Genomic DNA, 13827 nt, shown 5'->3' with positions numbered 1-13827 from the left:
TTGCCAGGTTTCATTTTTCATAAAAATTTGTAGGTGTTGACAAAAAGCAGGTATAGAATACAATGTATGTTATTACAGTTTTTAGAATTAAGCTTTTCCTTGTGCCAGGATATAGTATTTATATTATGAGGTAGAATAATATAATATAATATAATATCGAGGGGTGAGAACCAGAAGGGCGTAAGTGACATTTTTGGTGAAATGGAGATATTGTAACAGCACAGCCAGGCTCTCCACCCAGCCAACTACCATGATCCACGTCACCTGTGTTCTAATCACACGCACCTGCACCCCATCACCATCATCACCCAGAACCACATAAAAGCACTCACCTCCAGTCACTCAGTGTCCGATCTCGTTAATCCAACGTGGACTCCATTCCTGCAAGCCAATATCGATGAGTATAATCTCCTACCCTTTACCTGTTGTACTTACCTCCTGTTCTCCGTCCCGTTGTCTCCCTGTGTCCAGATTGTTCCTCTCCGTGGTCAGTTTCTCTGACCACGTCACCTGCGTTCTAATCACATGCACCTGCACCCCATCACCATCATCACCCAGAACCACATAAAAGCACATAAAAGCACCCATTCCTGCAAGCCAATATCGATGAGTATAATCTCCTACCCTTTACCTGTTGTACTTACCTCCTGTTCTCCATCCCGTTGTCTCCCTGTGTCCAGATTGTTCCTCTCCGTGGTCAGTTTCTCTGACAGTGGATCCGCATGGACAAGGGGAAGGTGGAAGCCATCTCTTCCTGGCCACAACCCCAGTCCATCAAGGAACTCCAACGCTTCCTCGGATTCGCTAATTTCTATCGCCGCTTCATTTCCAATTTCAGCACCGTCACAAGCCCACTCACCGACCTGCTCAAGGGCGGAACTAAGACCCTATCCTGGACCATCAACGCCACGAACGCCTTCCAAGGGCTAAAGGAAGCGTTCACCTCCGCACCTCTCCTGGTCCACCCTGATCCAGATTTACCCTTCGTCGTGGAAGTGGATGCCTCGACCACAGGAGTAGGTGCGGTCTTGTCACAGCAGCAGGGAACGCCTCCCAAACTTCATCCATGTGCCTTATTTTCCCGTGAACTTAGCCCAGCGGAAAAGAACTATGACATAGGAAACCGGGAGTTACTTGCCATCAAACTCGCCCTGGAAGAGTGGAGGCATTGGCTGGAGGGGGCCACACATCCCTTCCTAGTACTCACGGACCACAAGAACCTCCAGTACTTGCGGGATGCAAAGCGGCTAAACCCCCGTCAAGCCAGATGGGCCCTATTCTTTACCCGTTTTAATTTTAAAATCACCTATCGCCCCGGGCCTCGCAATGTGAAGGCAGACGCCCTGTCACGAGTCCATGTATCCATGGAGAGTCTGGAAGAACCAGAAGGTATCTTACCCACAGAGATAATCACAAGTCCCATCCTCTCCACCAGTAGCCTCAACCACTCCACCAGCCAATCCGCCGGGCTGTCCACCCGATCTCCAGTATGTACCCAGGACCCAACGAACCCCGCTCATTTTCTCAACACACACTTCCCTCGGTACTGGCCACCCAGGGGCCAACGCTACTCTCTTTTTGCTACAAGATCGCTTCTGGTGGCCCAACATGGCCAGGGACGTGAGGAGGTCCGTTCATGGCTGTCCGGACTGTGCCATCTCCAAGAGCCCCCATTATCTCCCAACTGGCAAACTTCTTCCACTTCCCACACCAAACCGCCCTTGGTAACACCTAGGAGTGGATTTCATCACAGACCTACCCTCCTCGGATAACTGCACATGTATTCTAGTCGTAGTGGACCGTTTCTCGAAGTCCTGCCGCCTTATTCCGCTCTCAGGTCTACCCACTACCCTCCAAACTGTTTGGAGGACAGTGTTTCTGACAGAGGACCGCAGTTCATCTCGAGAGTTTGGAAAGCCTTCTTCTCCCTCCTAGGTGTGACCGTGAGTTTGACCTCCGGATACCACCCACAGTCTAACGGACAGACTGAACGCAAGATCCAGGGGATTGGTCGATTCCTGAGAACCTTCTGCCATAGCCACCAGAACTCTTGGAACCAGTTTCTAGGCTGGGCCGAGTACGCACAAAACTCCTTACGACAAGGCTCCACTGGACTCACGCCCTTCCAGTGCGTACTCGGCTTCCAGCCCCCTCTATTTCCATGGTCAGGAGAACCTTCCGATGTTCAATTACTGGTTCAGAGAGAGCGAGAGAGTCTGGGACACGGCGCACCATCAGCTGCAGCAGGCAGTGCGCAGGCAGAGGATTACAGCGGATGCCCGACGCTCTGCCACCCCCACTTACCATCCTGGGCAGAAAGTGTGGCTGTCCACCCGGGACATCAGACTGCGTCTGCCTTGCCGAAAGCTCCCAGATTCGTTGATCCCTTCACCATCCTCGAACGCATCAACCCAGTCACCTACAGACTTCAACTACCACCACAATACAAGATTCACCCGACCTTCCATGTCTCACTACTAAAACCCTTCTCTCCTCCTGTCTCCCCAGAGCCTGGTCCGGTCGAGGAACCCCCTCTCCCTCTCATCGTGGATGAAGGCGCCATCTACAGGGTCCAGGAGATCTTACATTCCCGGCGCCGTGGTGTAAACTAGAGTATTTGGTCAACTGGGAAGGCTACGGCCCCGAAGAACGCTCATGGGTTCTTAGAGAGGATGTTCTGGACCCGACGCTCCTGGAGGAATTTCATGCCACTCACCCAGGACTCCCAGCTCCACGGGGTCGGGGCAGACCACCACGACGCCGGGGTCGGCCCTCAGGAGCGGGCCGTGGAGAGGGGGGTACTGTAACAGCACGGCCAGGCTCTCCACCCAGCCAACTACCACGATCCACGTCACCTGCGTTCTAATCACACGCACCTGCACCCCATCACCATCATCACACAGAACCACATAAAAGCACTCACCTCCAGTCACTCAGTGTCCGATCTCGTTAATCCAATGTGGACTCCATTCCTGCAAGACAATATCGATGAGTATAATCTCCTACCCTTTACCTGTTGTACTTACCTCCTGTTCTCCGTCCCGTTGTCTCCCTGTGTCCAGATTGTTCCTCTCTGTGGTCAGTTTCTCTGTCGCACCGATCCGCATCGGATGCTCTGCTCCTCGCTCCTGGAAAGCACAAAGATAACACTCAGTTCCTTCCCCATTGGCATCCCAAACCTCTTCGAGGCGGACACTCACCTCTCATCACCAGCCGCACTCATCCACTGCACGATCTCTACAAATAAAGTCACTGTGTGTTACACTTACCCTTGTGTCCAGCAGCTTCTCTAACAGATATATACTGTACATAAAATTAAAGCTCTTAATGAGCTCTTTCTACTGGCAAACGTACTGTCATCCATGAGTGTACAAATTTATATTATAAACAATTAAAATCAGTTCACAAAGTCAGATCAAACAATGGTAAAATTTTAGTTTTGACTCTCCTGTAAAGTTGGTGAAATGTCACTTACGCCCTTCTGGTTCTCGTCCTTCGATATGATATGATATGATATGATATAATATAATATATGAAGTATTAAGTTATATATTATATTATATTATAGTCTTATAAAAATATGTCTCTATGAAGTCTGAGGACAAGTGGTTTTAGAGGGTGTTTGATTTTTAATGTAATATCATAATTTTTTTTTAAATAAAAAGGAACTCAAATATGGTACATCTGTATTAAGAACGTTCTAGTGATCATCTCTGATTAATTAGAGTGCAAATGTTGCTATTTTAAAACTCATAGCAGGAAAATTTGAGCTTGTTTTGCCCCATGTATGAGAAATCTGTAATAAACACATCACAACCACAGTAACTCAAAGCTGTAGCATAAACATTTGGCATTAATCATAAACAGACTCTAGTACAGAACAAAATGTAGTTCAGATAAAAAGAGAAATCCAGCTACGCCTGAACCGAAACAATGCCTCGCTTAAGATTCCTGAAGTTCTCTCGCATTGGCGCTCAGAGAAAGAAACTGTTTAACATTAGCATATTTACATCTTTGCGAGTTGATTTCTGTCTTTGTAAAATGTAAATGAGTTTCCCCTCCAACAGCGCTGTGTCCAGATAGAGCTGCATTAGCCCAGTGTGCCGTACGCTCCAGGGTTCAAAGAGAGGGCCATGCTCCCTGATTAAATTCCCAACAGTACGGGGCTGCAATCATACATTTTTGTACCGGTGCACAATTTCCTACTTATTCTCATACAATCAGTGAGACCTCCCCCTGTTCCCTACAGTATAAGGGGGAGAGACAGAAACATACAGATGGGGGGAGCGGACGGGGTGATCCAGACTGAAAGAAGGGGAAAAATAAATAGGAAGCAAAGACAGACAGAGACAGACAGACAGAGAAAGCCAGCCACAGAGAGAGCACAAGAGAGCGTGTGACAAACAGTGTGATTAAATGATATTGCCTTGCGTTAGTTCACACAGAGGTTAGCTGGCTTTGGCTTTGTGTCCTGTTTGAGGGGGGAAACAGCTCCCACTTCCCTCACAACCATAACGAAGCTGAAGGGAGATGGAGAGGAATAGGGTACCATTAGATGCCTCCTGACCTGCTCTGTATATTCAGTCTGCATAGGTGACAAGTCTGCATAGGTGTCTTGTAAGGCTTATAGGATCTCCCGGCAGAAAAAAAAAAACACAGCTTGGGAGCGGAGATGTGGTGCAGGTGACCCGATTCTGAGTTAACTTAATGCCATTTCCAGATTCACCTTCTGTCCCGTATTCCGAAATATGACTTTCTTTCTTACTTGGAATACAAAAGGAGAAATTCTGAGGACTATGCTGCTCTTTCTTGTCTATATAGTTATGATGAAGTGTAAACTAAGCTTTTGTAGCAAAAGTAAAATCTTGTGCTATATTCCAAGTCAAATGATAAATTTGTGTGAGGAACAGACATGACAATCTTCACTGACAATCTTACCTTCCATTGACCTTTAACCACTGTGGCCAAAGACTAAGAACCAGATAATTTTGAACAAAACATTCAGGCTAGTTGTGTGAACCAAATCAACTGGGACAGCATGATTAAAGTAAAGAAAACACAATAAGTCTGAATGTTTCAGAGTGCGATGCGACAGTGTGTTCTTTTACACGCAAGCAACTTGGAAAAAAATTACAAAATTAAAACAAAACAAAAACAAAAATATTAGTGTATTTTTTTTAGTATTTATTATTCTTATACTTATGTTGAGTGAAACAGTCATGTATGTTCTAGGTTTTATTTATGTTTATTTTGCAAATTGCCAATATTATGGCTCCTGTTTTATGTAATGTGACTCCTTTTGTCCCACATGTAATCTGGCCATGTGTTTCCTTTGTTTCAAAATTGTTTTCATTGGTTTGTCTTGTCAGGTGTTTCTCAGTTCTGTCTTGTCATTGGTTAATTATCCTGACCATTTTCAGGAATATGTATATATAGCCCTCATGTTTCTATAGTCTCTTAACTTTGTTATTGTAACCTTCTGTTGGTGAATATTGTTAAGCCTGTTTATAGTCAAAATCTAGCGCTCCAGTTTGTCATGTTTTAGTTTTGTTTGTTTTGTATTTTGTTCAATTAACTGCACATGGGTTCTCAACTCGACTCTCTATCAGTGGACTTAACTTTACAGAAATATTACAATGGCAATATTTCTTATTTTATATATTTATTTCATAATAACAATAACAATAACAGCAACAACAATTATAATTATCCCATATTGTGCAGCTCTAATATCAACTTTCAGCCCTGAGTTTTTTAAAAGGTAAAAAGAGGGGTTCATTCATAAACAGGACATTACTACATTTCTCATGAACGCTCCAAGGAGATCTAGGGCAGGCATCAAGATAGTTAGAGAATAATGATTTGAATTTATGTCTGTTTCACCCTTTTATAGTCTTTACTGAAGCTTAAAAGCTTTGGTCCCTGTTCAGGGTAATTGCATAGAAAAAGCATGGAAAACAGGCTTCAATTTTTCTCATTTTGTGTTTTGCAGAGGAAAGAAAATCACACAGGTTTGAAATAACATAAGGGTCTGCAAATTATAATATTTTTAAATCAGGAGTGAGTTTTTCAGCAGTGCTTTTTAAATGTTGTCTTACCTGTCCACAGGCCAGTCCCATACCTCTCTCTCCCATGCCATGAGGACAGGACAGGTTCAGCTCCAGAGCATCAGCTTTAGAGTCCTGTTAAGCAAAATAATGATGTAAAACATCATCAACATATAGTCACTTGTGTAATTAAATATGTGCAAGAATAGTTGAACTGCAAAATTACATTTACAGACAAACAAATACAAAACAGAAATATCGGTAACACTTTATTTTAAGTCATAATACAGAGTAATTACCTAATAAAGTACTTAGTAGTAGCCGTTGTAAGTTATGGAACAGCCTGTATTTACAGTTTGTAATTATATAGATGTAATAGGCAGCTACTGTTACACATATGTAACAGGTACACTTAGGTACAATCTTAATACACTTTATTTTAAGTTGCTTATGTCTGTGTACTTACATTTATAATTATGTTGTATAAAGTCTGCAACACATATGTAACAATCTTTTGGATACATAAGTAGCTGTGTAGCAGACTCGGTCTGTTATGTATGTGTAAGAGTAGCTGTCTATTACAAATTACAGTACTTAAGTGTACTTCATGTGTATCTATACTGTACAACTTATCCAGCTGCGGCTTAAACCCACCAGTACACAGCTTAAATACATGTAATACATTTCTAATTACGTTACAATTACATAATATTACACAGGCATAAGCTACTTAAAATAAAGTGTATCAAGATTAAGTGTACAAGTAGCTGTGTAACAGACTCGGTCTGTTACATATGTATAACAGTAGCTGCCTATTACATCTACATAATTACAAACGGTAAGTACAGGCTGTTCCATAACTTAGTTAAATGGTAAGTACATTTTATTTCATGTAAGTACAATATCTACTACTAAGTACTCAATTAGGTAATTACTATGTATTATGACCCCTTAAAATAAAGTGTTACCAAATAGTGTTACCGCAATATCTCATACACAAGACACATGGTCACTTCATGCATTTTTACATATCAGATTGCTATTTGACCATGACAAGACCAGGTGGAACTGCCCTACAAGGTGCATTTGAGACTGATAGTGCTCCGATCACTCAAACAAGCTCAGGAGGTGGTTTGAGATGCACGCAAGATGAGATTCAGCCAAATATGTAAGCATCGTGCAATCATGGATGAGACACATAGATGCAGCAATCACGAAACTCAAACAATAGTTGCCGTATTAGGTGAATAGCCGTATTATAGCTGCATATTTTCATACAACTCAGGAATAGTAGATGCATTTATATACATTTTGCATTTATGTGGCCAAGTTTAAATGTAATATGCACATCCAATCAAATAGCAATTCAGTCTTGTGTCATAAATTATTTTTCATTTTACATTTATACAATTTTTCTCAAAAAAAAACATGTCATTAAAATCAAGACGTAAAAAAGAAAAGAAAAAAAGTGCAATATTTGTCTACAAATGCCACTTGGTTTGATATTTTGCACTGCAATAAATAGATCTTTAATATATTAAGATGTCCAAATAGTTTTTGGGGTCAGTGGATGTAAAACAGGCTCCCAGAAGCTGCACAAAGCAAAAAATTCAAATCTGTAACAAAAAGAAAAAAACACCCTGAGCACTTCCCAGCATTCAAAAAGCATAAAATGGTGTTCTTAAAATAGACCCAAAAGAACTCTTTGACATGTCAAAGCTGCCACAGAGTCGTCTTATAAAAAAGGGAAGCAGAAAAAAGGCAGCACAGGTGGATGGGGAGCGGGTGAGTGAGCGAGGGTGCTGGAAGTGGGAAAGCATTCAACAGGCAATTATGCTCTGGCGGCCGTTCTGAACCGCACTGAAATGGGGAGAGCCAGAACGATTTCTCCGCTACACACCCTACAAACCTGCTGCTTCAGACACACAGCCATGGCTTTCCTAAAGCCTGACAGTCATTAGAGAGGAGAGAAAAAAAGAAAGAGAGGGAGAGAGGGATAGTAAGTGAGAGAGAGAGTGAGCGAGCGAGTGATTTGGCTGGGTTTGAGAGACACAAAATGACAGACAAGGCAGGCAGGAGACAGAACTGTGCAAATCTACTCCAAGGTGTGCTAGTATAAGGTGCACAATACTTTATATGGCCAAAAATATGAGGACATCTGCTTGGTGAACATTTCATTCCACAAATGATGGAGAATAATATGAGGTTGGTCCGTACTGCAATAACAGACTCTTCTGGGAAGGGTTTCCAGTAAAAGCTGGAATTTGTCAGTGGCTGTTTGCTTCCTGCATCCACATGAGCATTACTAGGGTCAGAACTGATGTTGGGCGATAAGAATTTTGAATGAAGAAAAAACAACAACATTTTATACATTTAATCTTGCAGTCAGTTACACGTTACATGTACTTACTATAGTAATAACAGTACATTATGCATAATTGCATGCAATAACCTTTAACCAAACCTTAATTAAATAATATTACTCATTACTTGATTATATAATTACACTGTTATCAAGTACACAAAATACAGTGTATCCATTTTTTTTATTATTTTTAAAAAAAGTAATTTTATATTGTAAAATTACATAATTTTAAATTCTATATGTAAGGAATAATTGTGACCCTGGACCACAAAACCAGTCATAAGGGTCAATATTTTGAAATTGAGATTTATACATGATCTGAAAGCTGAATAAATAAGCTTTCCATTGATGTATTGTTTGTTTTAGGACAAACCATACATCAATATTTGATAGGACAATATTTGGTCGAGATACAACTAACTGAACATCTGGAATCTGAGGGTGCAAAAAGAAATAAAAAATCTAAATATTGAGAAAAATCCCCTTTAAAGCTGTCCAAATGTAGTTCTTAGCAATGCATATTACTAATCAAAAATTAAGTTTTGATATATTTACGGTAGGAAAGTCACAAAATATCTTCATGGAACATGATTTTTACTTAATATCCTAATGATATTAGGCATAAAAGAAGAATCTATCATTTTGACCCTTACAATGTATTGTTGGCTGTTTCTACAAATATACCCATGCAATTTAAGACTGGTTTTGTGGTCCAGGGTCACAGTTTATGATGGGCCATTGCATTATTAGAAAATAATGCACACCTGAGGTGGTGATGCGGCCACGATGCGAAGCGGAGTGTGCATTGTTTTTTAATAATTCAACAGACTGGAGTCAATTATTCTGCTACAGTTACCACACCTCAACATATTGTTTAGATGATGTCAAGACATTCATTAAGTTTTTGCCCTTAAAACACTCCTGTGTGTAGGATTCATTTATTACGCATCTCATCCCATGCCTCCGTTGCTAATTCTAAAACATCATTTTAGACCTAGTAACGAAGTCTTGAGCCATTGATAGTATGATAGTAATGCAGTTATTAATGCAGTTAATGAGAGAGAAAGAGAGATTAAGCATGCATGAATTCTGATATTACCTCATTAGAGAGAAATGACAGGTTGCTTTTAAGTTGCTAAACTTTTTTTACTGATAAAATTGTCAGAGTAACGCTGACAAAACATTTCTGCGCACGTGTATGTTTTGTGTGTGACTGTGGATCTGTACTGTATAAGTGTGTGTGTGTGTGTGTGTGTATCCGTACTGTATGTGTGTGCTTTGTAAGGGAAAGAGAGTGGGAGAAATAGAGTGTGTTTTCTGTACATAATAAAATATAATTTTGTGATAAAAACTTGGAAATAATGTGTTGTTTTTAACCTATTGTTTACTAGATTTTTTTGCTTGGTCAATGTATTTGTGGGTTTTGGTTCCTCTACTGTTTTAGGCTGTAAGTGTCAGGATTGTGGACTGTTTGTGTGTGTTTTGCTCCGCATGTGTTCCCTGTGAACTAGTTCCCTTCCAGGAACTTCGAGCTGCGTCGAAACGCATATGGGAACGCCTTCAGCGTGACCAGGCTCTGAATTTGATTTGTAATCAGTCAAACAAGGGCGAGGCGTCACGGGCGGGGTGACGTCACGGCCAGGAAGCATATAAGCACGTGCGGCGGAGCCGGCTTCAGCTTTTTGTCATTCAGCGAAGCGCTCTGTGTGTGTCAGTCTTATTTACTGTTGTTTGTCCTAGTTTTAAGTGGAAAGCATTCAGTATCATGCCAAAGCCAAGGGCAAGCTCAGGGGTGAAGCTTTCAGACCACGTTTTGAGTCATGTGTGCATCCTTGCCCTCGCTATATCACGAAGTCCACGCCGGCTGCTACAGCCTGTACTTCATTGTTCCAAAGAAGGATGGGGGGCTGAGGCCCATACTGGATTTGAGTCTTCTGAACCGCTCAGCCAGAAAGCTGAAGTTCAAGATGCTCACTGTCAGGCAGATCGTGTCTCAAATCAGGTCCGAGGACTGATTTGTCACGACAGACCTCAAAGATGTCTATTTCCATGTACCCATCCTTCCCTCTCACAGGGAGTTCCTGAGGTTCGCTTTCGGGGGCAAAGCGTATCAGTATCGGGTTCTTCCCCTCGGCCTAGCACTCTCACCCCGCACTTTCACCAAGTGTGTGGATGCGGCACTGGTCCCTTTGCGACTGCAGGGCATCCGCATACTCAATTATATCGACGATTGGTCGATCCTCGCTCAATTAGAGCGGGCGGCGATTCGGCATCGAGGTGTCGTTCTCGCCCACATGAAAGATTTGGGGGTTAAGACTAAACACCAAGGAAAGTGTGCTTTCTCCAGCTCAGAGAACCACTTAACCAGGTGTAGTGTGGGATTCGACCACGATGCAGGCTCGTTTGACCCCTGCTCGGATCGAGTCGATCCTCACGGCAGTCGAGAGAGTGTGAGAAGGCCAGCCATTCACTGTCAAGCAGTTTCAGAGACTGCTTGGGCTCATGGCAGCTGCGTGCAGCGTGATTCCTTCTGGCCTGCTGTACATGAGGCCCCTACAGTGGTGGCTCAAGACCAAGGGGGTCTCCCTCAGGGGAGACTCGCTCCGCGCTGTCAAAGTGTCACGCCGCTGTCCGTGCCTTAGACATGTGGAGGAATCCTTGGTTCTTGTCCCGGGGCCCGGTGCTGGGAACTCCTTGTCGCCGCGTCTCGCTAGCGACGGACGCTTCCCTCACCGGTTGGGGTGCGATCATGAGTGGCCACCCTGCCCGCGGTCTGTGGAGTGGTCGCCACCTGACGTGGCATATCAACCAGCTAGAGATCCTAGCTGTGTTCCGTGCGCTCAAGCACTTCCTCCCAGACCTAAGAGATCACCACGTGCTGGTGCGCACCGACAGCACGGCAGTGGTCTCTTACATCAACCACCAAGGAGGTCTGTGGTCGCGCCCCTTGTATAAGCTGGCACAACCAGATCCTTGTGTGGTCCCAGGGCAAGCTCCTATCACTGAGAGCTGTGCACATTCCTGGGCATCTTTATGTGGGAGCAGGCGTCCTGTCGAGACAGGGGCCGAGGCCCGGGGTATGGATGCTTCACCCCGAGGGGTGAAGCAGATGTGGAAGGTTTTGGCCAGACACAGGTGGACCTCTTCGCCACTCGAGAGTCAGCGCAATGTCCCCTCTGGTTCCTCCAGCTCCTCCGGAACTGGACGCTATGGTACAGACGTGGCCGAGGCTCCGTCTGTACGCCTTCCCCCCGATCGCTCTGCTCCCTGGAGTTCTGGCGAGAGTGCGCCGGGACGAGGTCAGTCTACTGTTAGTAGCACCGTTCTGGCCGGGCCGAGTATGGTTCTCGGACCTGATATCTCTCCTCGACGGCACTCCGTGGGAAGTGCCCGTCAGGAGGGACCTCCTCTCACAGGCCGGGGGCACCGAGGTGCACCCTCGCCCGGAGTTATGGAAGCGGTGGGTGTGGCCCCTGAGGGGGCACAGCTCATAGCTTCCGTTCTGTCAACCGAGGTTGTCGAGACCATCCTCCAATCCAGAGCTCCCTCTACGAGGAAACTGTACGCCTTGAAGTGGAGGCTCTTCACTTCTTGGTGCGGGGACCGCCAGCTTGACCCAGTCAACTGCCCCGTTGGTGCAGTACTGGAGTTCCTGCAGGCCCGTTTCTCCGCAGGGGTAACCCATTCCACTGTTAAGGTCTACGTGGCAGCTATTTCGTCATACCACGCCCTTATTGGTGGCCAGTCAGTGGGTAGACACCCCCTAGTTACACATTTCCTCCGCGGTGCGCTGAGGCTGAGGCCTCCGGTACGATCTCGCGTCCCTACGTGGGATCTGGCTGTGGTTTTGGAGGCTCTGTGCATTGCACCTTTCGAGCCCATTCAGGAGATAACTGAGAGACTCCTCACTATCAAGACCGTCTTCCTATTGGCTATCACCTCTCTGAGGAGGGTGGGTGACCTTCAGGCCCTGACAACGGCTTCTATTCACTTTGCGCCCGGTTCGGCGAAAGTATTCCTCTACCCCCGCATGGGGTATGTTCCGAAGGTCCCGTCAGTCGTTCCACAGCCGGTCGTACTGCAGGCCTTCTGTCCTCCTCCCTTCGGGGAGCCAGACCAGGAGAAGCACAACCGTGTGTGTCCAGTGCGAGCACTGGACGCATACATCCACAGGTCCTCCCTGTGGAGAAAGTCGGACCAGCTGCCCGTGTGCTGTGGTCCGCCTAGGAGGGGTCTTCCTGCTACGAAGCCCTCTCTTAGTAGGTGGATTGTGGGTGCCATGGCTTTGGCATACGAGGCCTCTGAGCTCCCCCCGCCGGTGGGAGTCAGAGTGCACTCAACCCGAGGTGTGGCGGCCTCCAAGGCCTTCTGGGCAGGTGTTCCATGCAGGACATCTGCAACGCAGCTGGGTGGTCCACACCTTGACTTTCGTTAGGTTCTATGACCTCGACATCCGAGCCACTCCCTGCTCCTCTGTCCTTTCGTCCTGACACCAGACAGGGACTTGTCAGTCTGGCGGCGTTGGTATCTCATTCCCATATGCGTTTCGACGCAGCTCGAAGTTCCTGGAAGGGAACGTCTCAGGTTACGTATGTAACCATGGATCCCTGAAGGGAACGAGACGCTGCGTCGCGTTGCCACACTTCCGGCATCCCTGCCAGCGCTTGCTTCATGACTTGAAGCTGAAGCCGGCTCCGCCGCACGTGCTTATATGCTTCCTGGTCGTGACGTCACCCCGCCCGTGACGCCTCGCCCTTGTTTGACTGATTACACATCATATTCAGAGCCTGGTCACGCTGAAGGCGTTCCCATATGCGTTTCGACGCAGCGTCTCGTTCCCTTCAGGGAACCATGGTTACATACGTAACCTGAGACGTTTTTTCCTCATGTTGATTGTGTTTATTTGATTCCAGGTGTGCCTCGTCGTCTTCCCCAATTCTCCTGTGTTTAAAAGCCCCAGTCCTTCTTTTAATGTTTGTCGGTTCTGAATATCTGTTCCATGTGTTCCCGTTTCTCATGAATGTCTGGATTATTAAAGACTGTGTTTTGAAGTACTCCTTGCTCCCTCGTTCCTTGCTCCCTGGTAAAGTGTGACAGAAGCACCGACCAACAACAGTTACCTCTGCGTCTACCCTCCATTTTGTTTGCCGTTTTGCTCAGTTTTTGTTTCCGTTGTGTTCCCATGGATCCCCTCGTCCTGCCCGAATTCCTCCTCCTCTTGCTGGAGCAGGGGGACCGATCTCTCGAGGACCATACCAGACTGTTCCTCCTATTAGCTAACGCCTAACATCCAGCTACCCGGACAACGCGCTCTGCTCATTCTATAATGCAAGCCTAAACACCGTGTGCAGAACGTTGTCGTCTGAAGATGGTCCTCGAGAGGATTTCGCCGCCTTCGTGGAGCGGACTCTGGTG

General features: G+C 45.5%; 1 protein-coding gene across 1 annotated transcript in view; it reads right to left on the bottom strand.

Moving 5' to 3' along the window:
* LOC306881360 (dihydropyrimidine dehydrogenase [NADP(+)]) overlaps positions 1-13827 on the bottom strand; it is a 170053-nt gene that overhangs the window by 55459 nt on the left and 100767 nt on the right. The window contains exon 16 of the mRNA XM_079435424.1: positions 6099-6182. Coding sequence (XP_079291550.1) covers positions 6099-6182 — 84 coding nt within the window. The remainder of the gene's footprint in view (positions 1-6098; positions 6183-13827) is intronic.

This window comes from Barbus barbus (genome assembly GCF_936440315.1).
Source record: "Barbus barbus genome assembly, chromosome: 15".
Classification (NCBI taxonomy): domain Eukaryota; kingdom Metazoa; phylum Chordata; class Actinopteri; order Cypriniformes; family Cyprinidae; genus Barbus; species Barbus barbus.
This window is presented reverse-complemented; position numbering and strand designations above follow the sequence as displayed.